General features: G+C 41.2%; 1 protein-coding gene across 4 annotated transcripts in view; it reads right to left on the bottom strand.

Moving 5' to 3' along the window:
• Window positions 1–22,071, bottom strand: part of tmem94 (transmembrane protein 94) — a 34,650-nt gene extending 12,579 nt beyond the window's left edge. Inside the window, exons 1-18 of one of the 4 annotated variants that reach the window (XM_022224723.2) lie at window positions 21,979–22,071; window positions 14,164–14,351; window positions 13,594–13,707; window positions 12,802–12,901; window positions 11,944–12,307; window positions 10,690–10,886; window positions 9,648–9,784; window positions 8,944–9,046; window positions 8,380–8,466; window positions 5,939–6,052; window positions 5,429–5,482; window positions 5,074–5,187; window positions 4,314–4,536; window positions 3,542–3,594; window positions 3,194–3,262; window positions 1,283–1,410; window positions 804–897; window positions 16–130 (exon numbers count right to left, since the gene is read on the bottom strand). In XM_022224723.2, the coding sequence (XP_022080415.2) occupies window positions 16–130; window positions 804–897; window positions 1,283–1,410; window positions 3,194–3,262; window positions 3,542–3,594; window positions 4,314–4,536; window positions 5,074–5,187; window positions 5,429–5,482; window positions 5,939–6,052; window positions 8,380–8,466; window positions 8,944–9,046; window positions 9,648–9,784; window positions 10,690–10,886; window positions 11,944–12,307; window positions 12,802–12,813 (1,864 nt within the window). In that variant the 5' untranslated portion in view covers window positions 12,814–12,901; window positions 13,594–13,707; window positions 14,164–14,351; window positions 21,979–22,071. The remainder of the gene's footprint in view (window positions 1–15; window positions 131–803; window positions 898–1,282; window positions 1,411–3,193; window positions 3,263–3,541; window positions 3,595–4,313; window positions 4,537–5,073; window positions 5,188–5,428; window positions 5,483–5,938; window positions 6,053–8,379; window positions 8,467–8,943; window positions 9,047–9,647; window positions 9,785–10,689; window positions 10,887–11,943; window positions 12,308–12,801; window positions 12,902–13,593; window positions 13,708–14,163; window positions 14,352–21,978) is intronic. The other 3 variants (XM_022224722.2, XM_087138579.1, XM_022224724.2) reach the window with 3 other exon arrangements.
• Between the last annotated feature and the right edge of the window lie 775 nt (window positions 22,072–22,846).

Below are 22,846 nucleotides of genomic sequence, written 5' to 3'. Positions count from 1 at the left end.
TTCGAAGCTTCTTACCCCCTCTTGAATCATTCGTGAGGACAGACATAATGTGCGGAATCGGGGTGCGCTTCTTAATAAACGACCGGGTCTTGTGTGCGTGGCGACCATGGCTCTCTTCAGAATCGATATGCTAGAGCAAAGACACAATGAAAACAATTCTTACACTGGACCAATATGATGAAGCTGCCGATACTGCTCATGATATAACTGAAAATCAACAGTGACCCAGTCACAAGCTACGAGGGCTCCCAGCACTAGTATGTCAACTATGGAGCCAAACAGAGAGTTATATCGAACACTTGAATACTACTGCAACAGTATGCCTGATGATCATATGAACATGCTTAGGTTTGAGGACATCAAGATGAAAAGTAATTGTTGTATACGACACCATGTGTCTCTCAACTAGTGTTAGATGCAATGAAGGTCTCATGAGTACTGTCTACTGTTCTCGTAAGAGGGCTATGGGTTTGTGCACATTAAAATGAAAATTACTTGTGTGTACTTCACACCATGTGCCTCTCAACCAGTGCTGGATGCACTGAAAGTCTCATTAAAGCAGTAACACAGCACTGTCTAATATTCCTGCATGAAGTCCTCAAAACTGACCAATGACAATGCAAAGATGTTAAAGGTTTGTACACATTCAGAAAAATAGCTCATGTGTACTTCCCACACTAACCATTGTTAGACACACTACAGCTCCCATGTGAGTGCTAATATATCACCACCTAACTGCAAAGTTTCCACATAATTGGCCAGTTGTACATTGACATTCTGCTTCTATGGCCTGGCAAACTTACCACAGGTTGATATAATGCCAGCTGCTGCTCCATCTCATACATCTGTGTGGCTTGATCAGTGAATCCTATGAGGTAAGCCAGCTGACACATACATCTACATGGACAAAAGTGGGTAGTCAGTTCCTTTGAATTCGATTTACAATTTAGCATTTGCAATTTACACATTAAAAACACTTATTTTAATGAGAACGGAGATGATTAGGACACTGCAACTGTGGAAAAGGTTGGATATGGTAACAACTTCAACATCACAAACACAGCAAATTTATAATATGAACTTCAGGAATCATTCAGTTTTGCCTTCTGTTCATGTGTTTCATAAATTGTCTCACTGTCTACATAAAAAATGATTTTCTTCCACAGCACTGGCCATTAATCTTTCAAGCTTGTACACAAGTCAACAACTTGCACTACTTACAAGCACTCGTAAAAAGCACTGGTTTTGTTTCTCCATGTAATTCCCCCCCAAAAGGACTTACCTCCTGTGTGCTACCCATGCTGGTTGGGTGGTGTCCTCCGAATTGGCAATGCTGTGCACGTGATTGAACAGGTGGCTATACCTCTCCACTGTGTCTGGATTACAGGTGTTCAGGAGAATATTCAAACCCTGTGGTATAATTCACTCACAGGGTAAGATTGATTTTTCTCTCACAGGGATTAGAACTGTGCCTTTTCCATTAACCTAAAGTATCATCAGATATTTAAACTGTGCCAAACAAGAATTGTAAATGTAGTCCACGTGCCAGATATGTCAAGAGCCTATCAGTAATAATATATAACAATACTGTAGTGTTGTGAAATCACATGGCATGTATTGGATATTGACTATTAATGATCACTGGTTGTCTCTACTAGTAACCTGATAGCGCACGCTGCTATGGGCAGTGCGTTCACGCTAATACACCACCAAGACCTGCACCAACAGTGCAACATACATCACTGCCACGTGCGTGCCAGCCAGAATCTCACGTAAATAGCATGCACATCCTTGGTCGCGCTAGCGCCCTCTTGTGGTGGACCACATAAAGTTGTTTTTGCCATGCTACATGCTGTATTTGTTCTTTCTTATGTTTTTCCCTTTAAATGTTACAGTCAAATATTTTGTTCTTTGTTCTTAGTTAAAAACAACCAAACAGGTGTAAATAGTCACTCTGGATTACAGATAGTCAGTTTGTTTTGGATTTGAGTGAAGTTAGTAGGTCAGTGTTGTTGGTTGCTAGTTGTTGGCAATCGACCTGTCCGGAATAAACCAGTTCAAGTATGTAAATCAGTGTGATTGTCCTTTTACAATTTGTGCCTCTATCTTCCGATGGACAAACCCACCACAAATATACAGAAGATTTATAACAAGCCAGTATCTGCTAAAAATGAGGCTCATGGCGCAATACAAACATCAATCAAGTAAAATTAACAAGAAATGAGTTAACAATTGTTGAACAAGTGGGTTTTAAGAGAAACCTTGAAGTCAGTGACAGAGGAAATAGTGTGAATATCTGAAGGGAGTTTGTTCCACAGATGTGGGCCGGCACAGGAGAAGGATCTGTCCCCCCGAGATTAATGTGTATAGGGGCAGCAAGCAGGGAAGCATTAGATTATCTCAATTGCCTAGAGGTCGGTAATGAGCCAGTAAATCAATGTTGTATGTTGGAGCAGAACCATAAAGGGCATGAAAAACGAGTAAAAGAGTGTCTACAACAGAGTGTATCTGGGATCATTCAAGAACAATAATAAGTCCCGAGCTGGACCAAGAGAGGGTGCAATGTTATTAGTAATGGAGGCTCCTTTGGTAGGAAATGCACTTTGCTGGTTCACTAACAACTGAGAAATGAATGCGCTGCAGTCACATCGCTACCAACAAAATGAACACTCCTGACTGACAAGGCTCTTTTCAACCCATGAGGGGATGCTTCTGCTCAAGGCAGATACGCGCACGCAAGGCCTGCCCTATCAATGTGGACATACATGTATGCTGTCTCACACACATTTTGTTTCGGAATGACTATCCCCTGTGGAAATATCAAACTGGCTCAATAAACTGATGAATGTTTCAAAAATGATATTGCCATCATTCTTTGTCATTCTCTGACCAAAACAGGAAAACAAGAATATTCATGAGTGGCCCTGGTTTAAAATTTCACTTTTTTGGCTGTGAGATATTGTTTCTGTCAATACTAAACTAACCACATTAAGTAAAAGGTTTGTAGTAGCAACATACAAGGATATCTCTGTTGTGAGTATGGTTCTGACAAGAACCGGAGAAACCACACATACTCACAACGGAGATTACGTTGCATGGTGCTACCGCAAATCTTTTCTATAACTTGCTACCTTCACTATGAAAAGTCAAAGTTCAAACTAAGCCAGGTCCAGATAACCATCATTGAGCTTACCATGGGCTTCAGTGAGGTGATGTGCCTCTCCCAGTTGGTTTCATCAAACTGCAGGCTTGTTGGATTTTGCTAGCGAAAACAACCACAGGATTATAATATACCTCTTGAAGTAAAATTTCTGAAACACTGCTAAACAATTGTTTAGGAAGACTGCCCAGTTTATAACCACCTTGTGAATAATTCTTCTTCACTGAAAATTAATTTCAGCTGGAAATTAGTTTCTCTTAGTCATAAAATACAACAGTTTAGGCTTGTGAGAGTGCTACTATACATGCTGGACTGAACAGAAATCTGTGTTTGACAACATGAATTAAAAAGTGAAAACCAAGACTGAAGGTGCCTACTTACTGTGGAGTCCAAAGATAGCGTCAAAACTTCAGTGTGATACTCAGGAAAGTAGTCTAGAAGATAACAATAGTACAGTTCTGTATCTGTCGAAATTTTGAATAACCTTGGAACGTATTTTTGATGAATGTGGGGTACCACGAACTAAAATGACATTCATAAATACCTCAGTTCAGCAATTTCTATTGGTCAAGAGCCCATCACATGGCCAGTCTCAAAAGCACCAACGGGCGTGAGCTGCCTCATGTGGTGCACATAAGGAATTTGCCAATCTCCATATAAGGAAATTTGTTTGACTACTTGCTACAGGTGCATACCATAGCATGGCACAAAAATTTATGATTTTTGAACCCATTTTGACTGTAATTAGTGCCTTTAATAAAAGGCGTGTGCTATTGGTTCAGGCATTATCAGCATCCATTCTCCCTATCCTTTCTTAACTGAACATTTAAGATCAGCCAAGCATATTTACTACCTTAACAACATCTATCCAAGTACTGCAAACAGAGGCGTCCATTTCAAGGAGCTGATAAGCACATAAATTTGCTGAACAGAGAAAATATTTGCTCATAAATTAGTGAAAACAAGTTACCACCCAAAATGTTGAGCTGGATACATAACCTATGACTGGTTCCCCATGCCTTCTTGCTCTGCCTGAATATTTGCAGATTATGCTGAGCAGCATTTCTGCTCAACAACTCCATGTTGGATTCCAGGTGTTAAGGGTAACCTTTTCAACAGAAAAAAACACGGAGCACAAGTGATAACACTCTACCTTCGTTGTCCAGATTCTTCTCCTGGGATGCTATAGTCACACCCTTCTTCCCTCCATGCCCGTTGCTGCCGAGAATCTGCTCCTGGGAGTTGGTGAAGACGTCTGAATCACTGTCGGAATCAGACGCCTCCCTGTCATCTCTCAGGCTGCTCATGAAGAAAACCTTCTCGATAGTGGGGTCCGGGTAGGACAGGATGCCTCGCTTGTCCACACAACACAGGGACTGGGACCAACAGGAAAAGACATCATATGCATTCGGGCAATTCACTCAGCACAGGCAGGAAATTAAACAGTTATAATGGATAATGATTGACGGACGACTGAAAAGCTGTGGATAACCATGTAGTAACCCAGACTCCTAACAAAACCATCAAAAGATCCCACAAGCCCAGCATAAGACCAACACAAGGCTTCCAGTCTGAATTCAGCTACAAGCTGTTCAGGCAACTCCAAGAGACACTGTTCACCCTGCTACTTGTGACTGGTCTTGTGTCAGGTCTTTTTGATGATAGACTTGACTACAGCAGTAGCACCAATGGAAATAGAATGATGAGTTAAATAACTAGTGCTACTACAAAGTCCAATTACGGCAAATTTGAAAAGACGAGAATTTTATGTAAACATAAAATATGAAAATACAGTGTATGAGTAGAAACAAGCACTACAATTTCAAATTGATGTTCCAATAAAACGAAGGACATTGTGTTACATAATGTAAAACCATTAAGTGTTCTTTTTTTTTTCCTGAAAGTAAACTCACCGTCATAGTGCCCAGGCCGTACAGCAGACTAGCTGACCGAGGTAAGTGGCTGGACGGACCAAAAAACGCTGACACAAAATGCTCAAAAAGTTCTCGCAAGGAAAGTTTCTTGTCCTACGGATGTCAAAGAAAAGTGAGGAACAACGTTATTTCTGTCACCTTGGTACGTGGATTTTGTGCACACCACAACACACCTGTGACAAATGATTAATACCATACATTATCGAGGAACTGAGGCCCATGTCAGTTTGAAAGTACAGGTAACTCCATGCTGCAACGGGCTTCTTATATGATAGTTCATGACAAATGGACGGCTTCTTCTGCAATTTTTAGATTCACATACAGATCTTTCTACCTTGACTTTAGCGCTTTCGCCAATCTTGTCATCGGGGAACTCTGTCACTTCAGTCTGCAGTAGGAAAAAAATGTTCACAATAAAGCACACCATTCACCATGCTGAAATGACGGCAAAGGCACTGGATTGCGTCTGAACACTGCAAACACATGTATGAGGTACTGCTGATGAAAATCTCAGTGGCTTGCGAAGCTCGAAATAGTAATTTATACTAAGAATAGTTCTGATCAAAGAGAATACATATTCTAAGTAATTGAAAGAGATTCGCCCTGCCCTATCAACAAAAAGTCCTCCCTGTCTAGCTGTGATGTCACTGGCACAAAGATTAACAAGTCTTGTACACATGCTTTCTGTACAGTTTCGATAAGTTATCGAACACCAGAATACTTCAAAATACTCATTCCCTATATCTGCTCTTCATTGTTTCAGAGCCATTTCTAGCACATTCTATTTGAATTTCAAACACTTAATGCTATAGGAATGACTGTGGTCAACGTGTAACCGACTGACCTGATCATGTTTGCATTTGTGGAACAGAGTGACAATCCTGGCATTGCCGTAACTCGTCATCAGGATCCAGAACATAGGGAGGGTTAACGACAACAGAGGGAGTATTGTGTTGATCTGAAGAAGGGAAACAAAGAAAGCTAGATTCAGAACTGAATTTCAGTCCTCCATTGTATCCAATTAGATGAGTAAAAACAAAAAATACCTTAGAAATATGACAAAAATGTGAAAAATATATCTTTTCCCTTCACTGGGTTTTCTGTTCAAGGAAAAGTAAATATGTTCGGTTGAGTGACAAGGTACAAATTAGAACACATATGTTTTCTTTGAGAATTTTGGGTGGAATGTACAGCTGTGGAAGGGGCAGAGAAATGTGTGGTGGAACGTGCAGTGGTGCATGTAGAATACCATCGTGGGGGCGTGCACGGTATAGGAGATTCACTTCACGTTGGTCTGGTGCAGGCTAGACACGCTTTTATTTCTACAAAGATTGGAATCCTTAAACTTCCGTTGTCATCTGTTTCAGCCAAATTTTCTTCAAGAATATACTAACAATTATTTGTTATTTTATATGCAAGGCAAAGACTGATTCAAACTGCCGCAGAACAGTTGGGTGCTAAACAATCCTTCCTTGTTGGTCATGAAAGCAACGTTGTCCAATGACACCAGCATCATCAACAAGCGACAGAAGTTGATTCACTTGGCTGATTTCAGCACGTATGATTGGGCCACGGTTACGGAGTATGAGGAACATGAGCTGGCTGCAGACCAGGATGATGACAACAAGATTACCACAACAAGATTCACTGGAAGGCCACCTGCCCCAAGCTCAAAGACCGAGTGGATGTGCAAGCTCAAGCCAGTAAATTCATATTTAGCAATGGTATTTGGGCTTCCAGAGTGGAAGAGAAATCACCAGAATTGAGGCAGTTAGCAGCTCAGCTTCTGAGTGTGATGGTGGACTCATGGGTGGCATTAACCTTAAAGCTGTACTCAGGAGCTTTCTTACGGTGGTCAAATTGGGCTAGGGGTCTTGGAAAAAAGCATTAACACAGACCCCTTTGATATACATGTATGTCTACATTAAACTAATTTAAGTCCAAATTGTAATTCCCATGCACCACTTATTAAGGCGTTAGCATCCATATTTTGGGTACACAAAATGGCTGGAATTAATGATCCCACAGTCTTTTCACTGATAAAGTTTACTCTAGAAGGCCTTAAACGATGACTCTCTAAACCAATAGAAAAGAAGAAGCGAGTACCTGTATCAGTTCTAAAGGAAATGATAGATTCTTTCTTATATAATGCAAACAAAGAGGCAGACCTAACGACCTTAAGATCAGTTACAATGTGTCTTTTGGCATACACACGTTTTTACAGTTTAGAGACCTGCTCATATCAGGCTGTCTCACGTTTCTCTCATTTCTGAGGGTTTTACTCTGTTCATTCCATCAAACAAAACTGACCAGTATCAGAGGGGTAGACAAGTAGTCATAAGCAAGACAGATTCTAGGTACTGTAAAATAGTTGTTACAAAAATATTCATCCGCAGCTGAAGTTTCTGAATCAGACGCCTTCATATTTCGTGCTCAGTCAAAAGTTGAAGGCAGGTACAAATTGAGGAGCGTCAATCAGCCCCTCTCGTATTCAAGTGTAAGGGAAGTAATCCTTGAGGCTTTAGCCATGTTTGTTGCATAGTCTCTATCTAATCCAGGGGAGCAACCACTGCTGCCTAAGTGGGAGTGCCAGACAGATTGTTTAAAAGGCACAGTCGACGGTAATTGGAGTCGGTAAAGGACGGGTATGTTGAGGATCCTTTGGAAGATTTGTTAACAGTGTCTAAAGCTGTTGGTTTGTAAGTGTTGATATATCGCACGAGGGCAGCCCTGTCTGGGGCGTAGCTTTATTGCATGGAGCAGACCTATGTTTCTCATCCTTACGTCAGGGCGAGTTTTTCGTACCCGGCAAGTAGCAGTGCCACTCAATGCAAAGATAAGGAATTAATCTGATAACTGTACTGTCCATGTGGTATCGTAACTGCATGTTTTGCACCAGAAGGTACGACAGCATTAGCCAGCAATAAACCAACGCTGCCGCATTACTGTGTTTTCATTGTTGGGCCATGGAGCATTTTCCAGAGGAATTCAAATTAATTTTGTGTTTTTGGCAAAACTCATAGAAGTTTCATTTTCTCAGGTAATCTTTTAACATAAAAATATACAGAAAAACCTGGTCCAGAACAATCAATCCCAAAAAATTCTGTAAAAATGCAACTTACAATTCTAACATCTAGTCATCAGCTTGATGCATCACAAAGTGTGCTTCACTGAATAGCAGTCCAAAGGCAAATGGGCACATGACAAATCAAAAGCAGGTCACTGTTCTGCCCTAAGCCCGCTCAACTTGGCAAATATTTGACAAATTTCTGCTGGTGCACTTACCGGCAAGCTGATGAGCATGTCTGTCCACGGTCCGACATCATCACTGACAAGCACAAAGCGGAGGATATTGGCAATCAGCGATGCTCCCTGCGTGCAACCATTCACAAGAAAACAGTGACATGAACCCCTCCCAATGACACCACTGATGCACAGGACTGGCCATTACAAGAAAAACGTTGATATTTCTCCGCAGAATTTGAGAAATGTAATCAAAGAGCAAAATAATCAAAGAATTCATCCCAACAACAGGTTAACATGCACACAAGGGCATCCGACAGAACTGGAGAGAAAAAAAATGCCTTAAAACTTGCATCCCGCTGATGCCAGACGACAAACATCAAACCAGGATCAATCATGTTTTATGAATTTCGGAACCTACTGCTTTGTTGAATTCAAATTTGGGGGAAGCAACAATACCAAGCTCTTTAGTCTAATGGTCAATATCACTGAGGGAGTAATCAGGGTCATGGGCTTAAATCTGATTAATCTGATCGAGGAGTTGTCTGAAACACTCTCAGAATGACTGTGCACCAACGTAGGGCAAACCCTCATACTTAGACTTACCAACATAATGGGTAGCACCCATCTCTCGGCGATGCCGACACACACGGTACGTTTCACCTCCAGCACCGGAGACGGCCTGCCATTGTCCCGTTGTAAACAGGCCCTAGACAAAGACATGAGATTACCGGTCCACTTTTTAAACAAATCCTCTCTTAAAGACATGATTACATCAGTTCTCAGAGCTAACAGCTAATCATAAATCAAATCATAACTGGGGGATGTTTATCGCAAATTGAGGCCACTGAAAGGACAATGATACATTAGTCACACGGAAATATCATGACAATAACCACAACTTCAAGCATGACAAGATGATTATCACTTTGACCATATTCTTAATCAAGATGATGACTACAAGCACTACCTTGAGAAATATGGCTGAGATGGAAATGCTTTCAAAAACAGTGCAATATACACATGTCCAGCACTATGAACTTGAGTGGTATACAAAACAATGAAGGCTTATTATTGCAACTGTAAGAATTTCTTCAGGTGATAGAATGATCGACTATTTCAACTTTCAGTGAATGTGAAACATTATTCATTTCATACAATGCCTGAATAAATCATGATCAACAACCAAGCAACGACTACACTGAAAAATTAGAGTTCACCATTACATTGGCTACAACCTACACAAGGGCAATGCCAAGGACATAGATGATAATAACTGAAAAAAAAGTATAGGAAAATGAACCATTCACCTCAGGTGGGGTATGTATAAGGTTTCGAGCACGATGAACTTGACCGGTTTCAGAGCCTGGCGGGCTACAGGGCCATTGCAGGCTCCAAAGGCCGTCTTCCGGTATGTTTGGCCTTTCTGTAACTCAACACTGTGATCCTGTCAAACAGAAATGACAAACTAAAGAAACTGACAAATGTCAAGTTCCAACCACGGTTCGGTTTTTGCTGTGCAGGTCTACAAAGGGGTCTGTGCTACTTGAATCACAGTTTTCAACAATGCAAATTCTTGGTTCAAGTCCTGAGTCGACCAGCAGCTTCATAACAGCCAAGATGGCCAAATCACTTTGTTGGGAAAGTCTAAGTAGCTCTTTTGAGTTTTGAATGTTAAGCCTCTGATCACAGTCCAAAACGAGTTCATATTTGAACCAGTTGGCATTGTTCCACACTCAGTACTGAGGTCTTGTCACAGTAAATGGTGCATGCTTGGTTAGCCCTTCCCCAGAGCCACTTTTATCTCAAAGTACTGCCTGCTAATTGCATTCCAAGAATTTGTAAGGAAAAAATTCACAAGCTAACTCGGGTGTGGGACTCGAATGCACAACCTCCTGCTCACTAGTGCAGTTGTCTCAATCAAGTGACAACCAAGCTTGTCAAGGTCAGTTAGCAGGTTTGAATTTAATGTCCAGCAGTAGTGAGTACAGCAGTCCCTAACGTGATGAATTTTGAGGTTAGTTGTGATGGTTGCGAAGCTTGCACCAACAAGCAAGATGTCATGAGTTTGAGTCCTCCTCAGAGGAATCAAAATCTCCATGACAAATTCATTAAAACTCAGTTGGGAAGCACAGATCCTTTATCTATGAAGGTTGGGGTTGAGCATAAGTCAAGACAGTCCAGAATTCGCATAACTGACTATGCCTACAGCTTTTGACTGTAGTCTGTCAATGGCAAGATCAAAGCCGTATCCTTGAAATACCCCATTCACATAGTACCTCTGTAGAGTAAGGCAGCTCTGAAACTGAGAAAGAAGTAAGAGTGTATGGCATGTGTAAGGACGCTAATTACATCAAAACTGCAGACTGTGGCTGGGGAAGCTTGACCGGGCTTCAACAGGATGACGTCATCCTTGACCAGCAGCGGGGTCGGCAGATTGACTAGGTGACCATCACGGTACGTCCACTGCTCAGTGATGGACTGGGTGGTAGGTTGGAACAATGAGGAGTAGACTTCTGTCGGCCAGTGGATTTCACTTGCTATAAGCTCTAGAAAAACAGTTAGAATTGGAGTAATTCTTTAAGGGAATACTTTTAATTTTGACATGATTTTTATTACCGCTTTTGGGTCATTCCATGAGGTTGGGGCACAATTTGTGACAGTGTCAATTGTTACATGGATTCCGTAAAAATGAATAGCTATTGCAATAATCAAAATGCTCTCCTCCGGCACACCCAAAACTAGCTTTTATACTAGGCACAAATCTCATTCTCAAGCAAAATAAGTGACATTGTATCACACTCAATACCATTCATGAAACCCCAGTGAACATTCACACAAAGAAGTTGGGTGCATTGAGATCGGCACCCTAGCTTACTACACAAACCTAGGTATGCATTTCCACAATAGAAGAGGGATACTGTGGCTTCCTGGCCTGTACTGTCAAACAAAATAGCAAGTCATTTTAATGTGGGCAAAGAAATCCATGGCCCTGGGAAGCAGTGAACTGGAAAAGAAAAATTACTAATTTATGAATATGTATGAAGTACTGCAAACGTTTGCACATCTAATAGCCAGAGTGGTTCTGGGGAATTCTGACACTGCATGTGGATTCCAAATTGACATTGTTATATATCTTGCAAGGCTGAAGACAGAGGTGTGTGTTATTGTTACAGAGTAAATAACCTACTCTAAGGTTATGACAGGTGGTAAAAGTTGCGAATGTAACAAGGACATCGTCACAAATTGTGCCCCAACCTCATGGAGTGACTCTTTTCAATTACTAAGCGATCAAAGCTGCAACTGTCAAAATTTTACTTTTTAAACAAATCCAGAAAATTTGATGACAATTCAGTTGTGGAAACAGTTGTTACACATTCCATCTTAATCATGTTAACATACAACTTGTATGAAACTGCACTTTAAAAATTATGCAAAATGAAAGGAAAAATAATTAAATTAATTTGATTAGAAGTGAGACTATCTAAAATATATTAAAACAGAGATCAAAAAATTTACTGCGGGACACTGAATAAAGAATGAAATCATATCAAATGTAAGTGGGAGGGAAAAACAGCTGCCACACTATGAGAATCTAATTAGTACCTCTCAGTTTGTGCAGGACATCTTTGGTGTGGTTTACTATCTCCATTTTCCTCAGGTGACTGTCCCACCTCACTACACACACATTGACCACCACCAGGAACACAAGGACAGCAGACTCCAGCACCGAGGACCTGTCCTGGGAGAACGCCGCAGCAATAATCGTCAGGATGGCCGCCATGATCATCAGGAGGGTGCTGCTCCAGTGCAGGACGCCGTTGGTTGACAGGGCACAGCTCGGGGGCCACCGTGGAGTCCGGCCCCGGCAGAGGGTGGCCTGGTGGGACTTGAGCTCATCCTCGATGGCGCTGCTGAGTCGCTGTAAGGCCACACTGGTGCACAGGCCCACGGGCTCCACCAGGTTGATCTGCAGGGAGGCGGGGGAGAACATGTACATGTACTAGTAATTGCAAAAGATTCACAGCATGACCAGGTGTGCAAAATGAGAGCCCATGTAACCTAGGAATACATCCTAGTTGAGGATCAGCTGCTCAACACAACTAGTAACAGTCAGTTCCCTGAGGTGGTTCTTTGACATCAACGCTGGAAGGAAAGTATATGTTCATGTACAAACTGAGCAAATAAAATGATCTGAAGAGTACATGTAGATATATGCATGCCCTACAATGCAACAAATGTAGGAAATCATACAAAAGGCAACACGATTGTTCCAAGAGTTCTAGTTGATCAAAGTGACAAAAAGTGCCTTACAACCCTTGTGTCTGCATGATACTCACAAAAGCCCCTTAAGCACACTACATGTACATGTACATGAACATGCATCTATAGCTTCCCCCTTCATCACCCATTTGCACCCCATACACAAGTACATGCACATGTTCATGTATTTTTCAGACTTACCCTTGGCTCCATGGAGACTGCACAGAAAATACCTTCCTCCTAATGGCCTCTCTTCATCTCAAAAACCTTCAGCTCGCATGTTGTACCTAAAATTAGCAACCTTATGAAACATGCAAAGGAAAAAAAATCCATTATGAGACCAACCTTTGCTAATGACAGTATCTCGGGTGCCAGGAAGTGGAAAATGAAGGAAATCACTACAGAGATCTGGGTACTGCAATTTTTAGCATGGGAGTGAAAAAGTCACCCAAAAAAAATCTGAAAATGTAATCCCATCCCCCCCCAAAAAAATCCTGTTTTATTGAAATAATGAGTAAGAACTCTGTCACTTCAGTCTGCAGTGGAAAAAAATATTCACAATAAAGCACACCATTCACCATGCTGAAACGATGGCAAAGGCAATGGATAGCGTCTGAATACTGCAAATGCATGTACATGTATGAGGTACTGCTGATGAAAATCTCAGTGGCTTGCGAAGCCCGAAATAGTAATTTATACTAAGTATATTTCTGATCAAAGGGAATACAAATTCTAAGTAATTGAAAGAGTATTCACCCTGCCCTATCAACAAAAAGTCCTCCCTGTCTAGCTGTGATGTCACTCGCACAAAGATTAACAAGTCTTGTACACGTGCATTCTGTACAGTTTTGATAAGTTATCAAACACCAGAAAAATAATCATTCCTCAAATATCTGTTCTTCATTGTTTCAGAGCCATTTCTAGCACATTCTATTTGAATTTCAAACACTTAATGCTACAGGAATGACTGTGGTCACCGTGTAACCGACTGACCTGATCATGTTTGCATTTGTGGAACAGAGTGACAATCCTGGCTTTGCCATAACATGTCAGCAGGATCCGAAGCGTAGAGAGAGTTAATGACAACAGAGGAAGTACTGAGTTGATCTTAAGAAGGGAAACAAAGAAAGCTAGATTCAGAACAGAAATTCATTCCTTCACTGCATCCAATTGAATAAGTGAAAACAAAATATACCCTAGAAATACGCATGACATAAATGTGAAAAAGTATCTTTTTCTTCATCTGGCTAACACTTCTGGGTTTTCTGTATAAGCAATTAACATTGTATTATTGGCAAAACTCATCCAAGTTTCTTCATTTTCTCAGGTAATCTTTTGACAAAAAAAAATCAAAAAACCCAGTTTAAAACAAGGAGTCCAAAAAATTCTGTAATAATGCAACTTACATCTACATGTAGTCAGCTTGATGCATCCCAAAGTCTGCTTCACTGAATAGCGGTCCAAAGGCAAATGGGCACATGACAAATCAATAGCAGGTCACTGTTCTGCCCTAAGCCTGCTCAACTTGGTAAATATTCGACAAATTTCTGCTGGTGCACTTACCGGCAAGCTGATGAGCATGTCTGGTCACGGCCCGACATCGTCACTGACAAGCACAAAGCGGAGGATATTGGCAATCAGCGATGCTCCCTGCGTGCAACCATTCACAAGAAAACAGTGACATGAACCCCCTCCGAATGATACCACTGACGCACAGGACTGGTCATCCCAAGAAAAACGTTGATATTTCTCTGCAGAATTTGAGGAATGTAATTAAAGAGAAATGTAATCAAAGAATTCATCCCAATAAGGGAAAGGAAAAAAAATCAATTGAGAGTCCAACCTGTCTGCAGAAGTCCAAGATGTATAAGGCTTGTTATGTTCCCTGTTTGTAAGCTCAGATTAAGCTGGATCTGGCCTTGTGATAAATGAAAATCATGCACTTGTTGGCAAACACGTTGGAGATACTCTGTGCTGGGGCAGTTAATGGTAGTTCCATTTGCTAATGACAGTATCTCAGGTGCAGCAGCCAGAGAGTGGAAAATAAAGGAAACCACCAAAGAGATCTGGGTACTGCAATTTTTAGCACGGGGGTGAAAGAGTTACCCAAAAAGTGTTTCTGAAAATGTAATCCTCAAACCCCCCTCCAAGAAAAATCTTGTTTTATTGAAATAATGAGTGACAAAAAAATTCTTAGGAAAACTGGAAAGTCCTGACGTCAAAGTCAGTATAAGTTTAGATTAGAAATGTTCAGAATATAAACGATACCCTACAACACCTGTTGCTGAGATACTGTTTACTAGTTGTATCTACTAAATATCTGAAGAGTTTTATCATTTGAAATGATAAATTAACTGCTTAAGTGTGCATACATGAACATTGGGTGTGACTGGTCGATCTTTGAGTGATCAGTCAAACTTATTGCATAATTCTGTCAATAATTCTAATACAATGTACCGGCCAATCACTTTTCCTCTCCAATTTATAGCTGTGGAAGATTGTTTCCAAAAAGGGAAGTTAAGTTGGAGATTTCACACAGGATCTACATGGACATGTACTAGTACATGTTCATTGTTGTACAACTGCACAGAGGGATGGGCAATCATGCAGATTGGTTGATTATGCCCAACATGCATACTGGACATACTGTAAAATGCTAATTTAAACTTAGTGGCTAACTGACCAAACATCAACAATTTTTCTGATGATTATTTTCATGACTTAATTCTCTGACTTTTATTCTGTCAAGTCAAAAAGTCTAGCAAAGATGATGAAATCTAAAAGTGTGGTTGATAGATACATGTACACATGTACATCATGTATAGACCTTTTTCCTGTGATGTCACAATTGTGCTGGAACGCTATGTGTTGTGATGGTAATGGTGCATGGTGTTGTCATGGTAATCTACTTATTCAAGATAAACTAGTCAAGCATGCAGTGTTCGCAGGGGCGCTTGTACGTGGTTGAACCTGCCCGTAGGAATATATGCAATCATCGTGGCTGAGGCAGTCCATCCCGTGGTGGTATTGTTTACATCTAGTGCAGTTCAGTTACATGGGGGCAAACGATTTATCGTGAACACTTGGTTGGAAAACCCAGCTCTATGGCACACGACACAAGGAGATTCAGCAGGGTCAAAGCTTCTCATGTCATGAGCCACAGGGACGGATTTTCCCAGTTGGTCACAGCCCAGTTTTTCTCAAAGTTAATCTTTGGTTCCATGTTGATATCCAACTAACATGCCACCTGTAGTCTATTTGGTCGGTTTACTACGTGTGTGCATGTACTTTATGACTTTGGCATTGTAACCTGGGGGAAAAACACATGAATGAGCATCGATCTTGCTACACAAAAGTTAACCATACATGTACATCTGTTGCTGAGCAATTTAAAAGATGCTTAAATTTGTAATGTCAACTGAATATTACTGTATACTATGACTTGATAAGGTACATGTAAACGCATGGTAAAACAAATTATACAATGTATGGTTTCTTTCGGGTGGATATTCAATGTTAAAACACCTTACCCACAGATCAGGTGTTTTGATTGGCCGAGAGCTTGTCACATGGCATTTCCTATTTTAAATCTACAAGTAATGTACCATTACATGTACATGTACCTTGCTTTTCATGGCCAAAAAGAACTACATGAGTACACATAATAGAAAAACATGATTATTGATGTAAACGTGGATAATACCAGTATATTCCATCTCTGATTTCCGTTTAAACTTAAATACATTATTTCCTTGAAAAATTGTAATATGCATGTAAAACCTATTTTATTTCATTGTTGGTAACAGGTTCCAGAGTTTGTACAAGCACTCGTGATTTATCTAGAATCCTCATCATTTCTGTGGTATTATACTCCTGTAAATATTCTAAAATTTAGGATAAGGAAATATAATAAAATAAACACATCATTCGCATGAGCATCGGCAATGTGTGCAAATGCATACTGGTATATGCCTTGTGTGCACCACAGAGCTGGGTTCAAGCATATCTTGAAGGTACAGTGTGCATCTACATGTATTTGTAGTTTGAAAATGTGCTGGTAAATTTTCAACAAAATTCATATTCACTTGAACCTTTATACCTATATGTATCGTATTTAGATTGAATTAATCCGTTATCACTGAAATCAAGCAGAAACTGTGGGTAGAATTGATATAAAACAAATACTGACTGCTTTCTCGTGGTGTAAAACTACATTTAACAATTGTTGCCTGCGGTGTAGGGGTCCATGGTGTTTTCTACACCCATGAGGGCAAATGGCACTCAAGGCAAAGCCGATGGTGCCATTTGCCTCCATGTACCAGATGAAAGTCTTGGCAAACGTCTTTTCCATAATATTTGGCATGTTTCTTACCACTGCTGTGATGTTGGACCAATGACTTTGCACCAGAAAAACTTGCGCAAGGTTGTCAATTTACGGTCATATTTCTCTTCACAAATTGCAACTAGTGTGCACAAATTGACCAGTTAATGTTACATGCTCTGATAATTGTTTGGCACATTTCAACTCGGTTCAATTTGGTCTGAGTCAGTTGTGTCACAGGCAAGGGCGTCAATCCATTTTGAAAAGATTTCGAGTCTATGATGACTTTACGAACTGCTGCCTGGGACATTTCTCTAAACTCAGAAAGTCGTGGGATCGTGGTTTGCTCGTCAAGCACAGAGGTGTAGACAGATAAGGTGTCCAGCTCATCCCTGACCATCCTAGTTTTCTCACAGTAGAACTTGCAGAATTCCTGTGCAAGATCACTGGCTAAGTCATATAGTGGAAGTATCTTGGCTGATTTGGCAACAGAAAGTTTATCAATGAAGTCAAACAGCTTCCCCTGCTCACAGTTACTTACTTGAGCTCGGTAATAGTCTGTCTTTGATTTTTCAAGTGAAGAATTGTACATGTACTTGTGGCACTCCTCGTGGTACAGCTGTTCGTGTACCTCAAGTCCAGACGATGTCCACTTTTGCTCCAGGCGACATTTTGCCCGCTTCTGCTGATGCAACATGTCATTGTACCGGGGGCATGGGGTCTAAGTGTGATAGGTCGCTTCAGGGCTGGTGCGTGTTTATTGAGGAGCTCGGATAATACACGATTGTACTGTTCGACACGTGTGCTCAAATCTGCAGATGGGTTGATAGCGAGCGAAGCAATGATGTCACACTTGAACTGTTTGATGTCTATTTGCCGCAGTTTGCAAAAGTGGTCTTGTATTTCACGGGATCTGGCCGCGCCATAACATACCGTGGCTGCATGATCAGATGGCAGGTCACTCTGAACTTTAACACCTGATATGACGTTGTCAGTATCCCTGCTAATCAAAAGGTCAAGTGTATGACCACTCCTGTGAGTCGGCACACTGACATGCTGCTTCAGGTTAGCAACATTCAGTATGTTGATCATGGTGTTGGAGTCGAGATTTGTTTGGTCATCCATATGGAGATTAAAATCACCAGCAAGTACAATTCATCATGGAATATTGTTTATACATTCCAGCATACTAGAAAAGTCAGAAAAGAACATTGGAGATGTCAGCCTGTTCCTTTAAGATAAACAATAAAAAGTCTTACTGACGTGGATTTAACATGAATAGTGATGTCCCTGTGCTCAAATGCCTTGTATACAGCACATTTATTAACTGTCAATATGAAACCCTTACGCAGGATCACACAAACACTTCCACCAGCCGTAGATCTTGGGATGTGATGAAGTTCAAAGTCTGGAAGGGTGTTCTTAAAATCAGCAAGTGCCCCGTTAGATCGGTCATCATCTGTCAGCTATGACTCTGTAATGGCTAGGATGTCCAGTTTACTGGAGATGATGAAGTCACATACAGATGCAGTTTTAAGTTTAATTGACCGAGCATTCCAAGCTGCAAATTGCCCAGTGACGAACAATTATTTTTCATTGGTTGCAAGGGAATATGAATGAGATTTGAACTGTTGCGTCCGGTGTGATAGTTAGTTGAAGAGCCACCAGGCAAAGCCGATGTCGCTGATCCCCTGTGAGTCTCATGCAGGTCATTACTCTGCGCTGCTTCATCCTTCCAGAATGGCAGCTCCTTAGGTTTTTGGAAAAAAGTAGGGGAGGGAAAATTGATAAAGTATCTCCCTTTTTCCAAGTGGGGGGAGGGACATGTCCCCCCCATCCCCTACCGATTAACGCCCATTGTCACAGGTCAACTCTGTGCCAGGTCAACTCAATGCCAGGCCAACTCGGTCCAAGGTCATTTTCATCCCTACAGAAAATGTACAAGGTTGCATGATTTCAAATAAATCTTTATACATGTATCAATCTTTCCAACACAGGGATAATGGTAAAAAAGATCTCCCGGTATACTCACATACATGTACCGTTAACTGGATCTCTAGTTGATTTAGTTTTACAACTATCATCATTACTTGCAGTATGCTGTACGTGTATCTTTGACCTTATAAGGACTGAAGGATACTGACTCATTACTTTTACGGCTAGTACAATAGTACTGAACATTTACATGCATAGAGTGCTGGTATCCACTGCAAATGGCGCTCATGGCACTCTTAAGTAAAGACATCCAATAATGTTAAGTTGAGGAATATTAACCAAATGCCTGTCTATGCAAACAGGATTTTAATCTGTCCTTGAATGTGTCAAGTGATCTCAATAGTCTCACAGTTTCTGGTAAAGAGCTCCAAAGTTTAGGAGCTGCAATCTGAAAGCTTCTCTCCCCAACGATGATAAGCCATACAGTAGTTTCCTTGAGTAGATTGTTTTGGATGACTGCAAACCCCGATAGCCTTGGGCACAGAACTGGACAAGATCACCTAAATAAGCTGTAGCATCATCCTGTAGGATCTTGAAGATGATGAGACACAGTTTGTACTGGACTCGTTGTTGGATGGGAAGCCAACGCAGGTCGGCTAACACAGGTGTGATGTGGTCTGTTTACCTAGTGCGTGTGATCATTGGTGTTGCAATATTTTCTTTGAAGGTGAGAGACGAGTTGATTGTTGATTCCAAAGCGGAGTGAGTTGCATGAATCCAATATGGATGTGATGAAAGTATGAGCGATGTTTTTGGCAGTTCTGCTTGTCAGATGATCCCCTATTCTTCCAATATTTCTAAATGACACGAAAGCAGCCTTAGATATTTCCGTCACCTGACCGTCCATTTTCATTGCCGCCTCAAACATCGCACCCAAGTTACAAACATTAGCAGAAGGTCTAATTTGCACATCGCCAACTCTGCAACGATGAAAAGACACTTTCCTGATTTCTTGATTAGATCCCAGAATCATGAATTCAGTTTTTGTAGTGTTCAACGTGAGGAAATGTTTATTCATCCACGTTCCAATTTCGTCAATGCATTCTTTGTTATGAGAGGTACTATCACACTGTGCATTTCTTGAGGAGTGTGGTAGGGACTGGATCCAGCTGGCATTGCGTATAATAGTGAGAACCTCCTCCTATGTTGCTGGATTAAATGATGATTAATGGTGAAGTGCTGTTGTCGGTTCTTCATCATGTTCATATGACCAGTTATCAACAATGTTGAAACCAGTGCAAATCGCCTCTATCTTGCTTGTGAAAAAGCAACAGAACTGATTGGCAAGGAACACATCAGACATAGCATCTAGAAGTGGCGACTCTTGACTTCGGTGAAGAAGATCATCTGTTATTTGGAAGATTCACTTTTGATCTTTCGCATGCTCAACAAACAGATTACTGAAGTAGCTGCATTTTGCTTTATGAATCAATGCCTTTACCTTCTGTTTCTGTTGAGTGTAGCGCAGACGGTCAGTTTCTACATGTAAGTGAGTCTGTCTCCATTGACGTTCCAATCTCCTATGCTTCCTTTTCTCCTCATAGATTTGAGGATTATACCATGACAAATTTGGGTAGACTTTAACAGACCGAGTCTTTGCTGGAGCATGCAGGTCGAGTGTTCTGCGGAGCACATCTGCGCGGTGTCCCGCTGGCTTGTTAACGTCGTCATCAGGTAAAGAGTCGAAGTCAACATTGGCAATGTCAAAAACGGAATGAGTCAAAATTGATGCTTCGAAAGTTCCGCACGGTATGTACATGGAAGGGGCTAGGCACTAGGCATCTCTGGACCCTAAACATTTAATCCCATGGTGTTGGTTGACATACAGGTACATGTAACTTTGAATAAAGAAACTTTTATAAGTTTCAGAGCTGTGGATATCCTGATCTATAGGCTTAGTTCAAGTTACATGTCTTCTCATTAACCGAAACAATGTACGCATACACTTCAGAATAAGATACTGAACCATAAAATACAAACAGAAGTTGGCAAAATTTAATTATTTTGGGGCCCGCTAAAAGTTATCCTGGCCAATTTTGGAAGGTGGTCATGCACTTCAAAAGATTACAGTACAGTCACTTGTTTTCACTGATGTTGATGGAACCTTTTCAATATGCTTTAATTCAAATCTCGGCTGAATTGAATTTAAACACTTGTATCGATACACTGAAACCAAAAGAATGAACATCCTGCCACCCATATGATCCATCTCATAGCTGGCTATGAGGCCAAAATGTCACCCTAGTCTATTGCCCTAAATAAACATTCCCAGTCCATCTAACCACACCACACTGTAGCAGCCAACATAATAACAGGGTAGGCCTAGTTAGTTGGAACTTGGTTGGGCTTTTTTTTTCAGTAATCCCCATTCAGAAGAGAGTTCTATTTGGACTAAACTAAGTTACATGTCTTACACCAATTATACCTGAAATTTCACTGTTTATGTGCTATGAATATCTCCCACGCTTTATCGAAAAGGTTCTGTCATTGTCTGTAGTGCTTTTACGCCCTAACTATAGCATCAGTCCCAACTATAGTTGGGCCTGTCCCAACTAGAGTGCTACAGTTGGGCTGGCCCAACTACAGCATAGAGGTCCTGTGTGCATGATGTGCCCAGCATGTGCCAAAGTCATATTGTTTACAAATGTCATGTCATTGGTCATAGGGCCAAGTGCCACATTTTTGATGAATTGTGTCAAGTGTGAGACACATTGACTTGGATAATGTTGAGATATTTCCCACAGACATTGGTCAACAATAGTTGGGCCAAAGCAACTGCAGCACTACAGTTGGGACTGTCCCAACTATAGTTGGGACTTATGCTATAGTTGGGGCGTAACAGCGCTATTTTTATCTTGTCGCACTTGCAGCAAAAAAGGAGGAAGCATGCAAATCCCTAGTACAAAGTGAATGCCGAGTTGCCCCTTTGCCGCAAGGAGGATGTTAAAACCCAAGCCATTTTTGACATATTTAATGTAAGCCTTTCCAGAGCAGTCTCTTGGCTTTATGCATGTCCAATGCCCATGTAAATCTTACTCGAAAATTAACAATCTGTGCCTTACCTTTTTAGATTTCAGTGGGCACCGTTATTCCTCATCTGGAGCCCATTAATGACTTCAATGTGCCCATGGAGGGCGCTCTTTCTTCAACACGGGACGAGGCCGGGCTAGCGCCACTAGGCATTACCTGCAACGATTAAGGGTGGGCGGGGAGGCGCGACCGGCGCGGCGTGATGCGAACTTTTAAAAATGTAGAAGTGTCAAAGAGTTAAGGATTGACGTTTAGATCCAGCCAGAATTTTTCTGAAAGGCAACATGAGAAGCTGAAAATGACAAAGTGGTAAAGAGTTGTCGGTTGGTAAACCAATCGGACGATGTGCAATCGGCCGAGTATTTGGCCGCGAGCCTTGGAGACGCAAGTCGCATTCCTGGAGAGGGCACGTACCTCCGGGCTGGAAGTTGAAGTTTGTGAAGTTTTTGGCTGGGAAGATTTGGCCAGCAGGCTAAAAATTTTCCAGTTAATTTACGTCATTGTCGGCAAAAGCCAAAGGAGTCTTTGCAAGAGTTGTGTCAGGCTGTACAATTACAGTTAATGGGTACATCTAGAGATTCCCAAAGAGGCGAAAGTGACGGTTGGAGAAAACCAGTTCATGGACGCTGTGGCTGATCAGTACATTCGAGAGGTAAGTTCCAGATGAGGTCCAATTAAGTATTTGTCTTATTAGGCATTGCAGGCAGCATATGAGACTTCAAACTTAATTTTACAATGAGGCACAGCAGAAGATTGTGATTCGTTCACCATTGATATACATGTACCATTAACAGACCACCGTCCACTTGCCGCACCATGGTTTCACAATCCTCCAAAGTCGACCGTTGTTCTTTTGATAACTGGTGGTAATTTTACTGATTATTGGGTCGGCTGCGGTTG

This window comes from Acanthaster planci, linkage group LG07 (genome assembly GCF_054643075.1).
Source record: "Acanthaster planci isolate LZ-2023a linkage group LG07, COTS_SCS, whole genome shotgun sequence".
Lineage (NCBI taxonomy): Eukaryota > Metazoa > Echinodermata > Asteroidea > Valvatida > Acanthasteridae > Acanthaster > Acanthaster planci.
The sequence above is the reverse complement of the archived record's forward strand: the minus strand, read 5'-3'. Positions and strand labels throughout refer to the sequence as shown.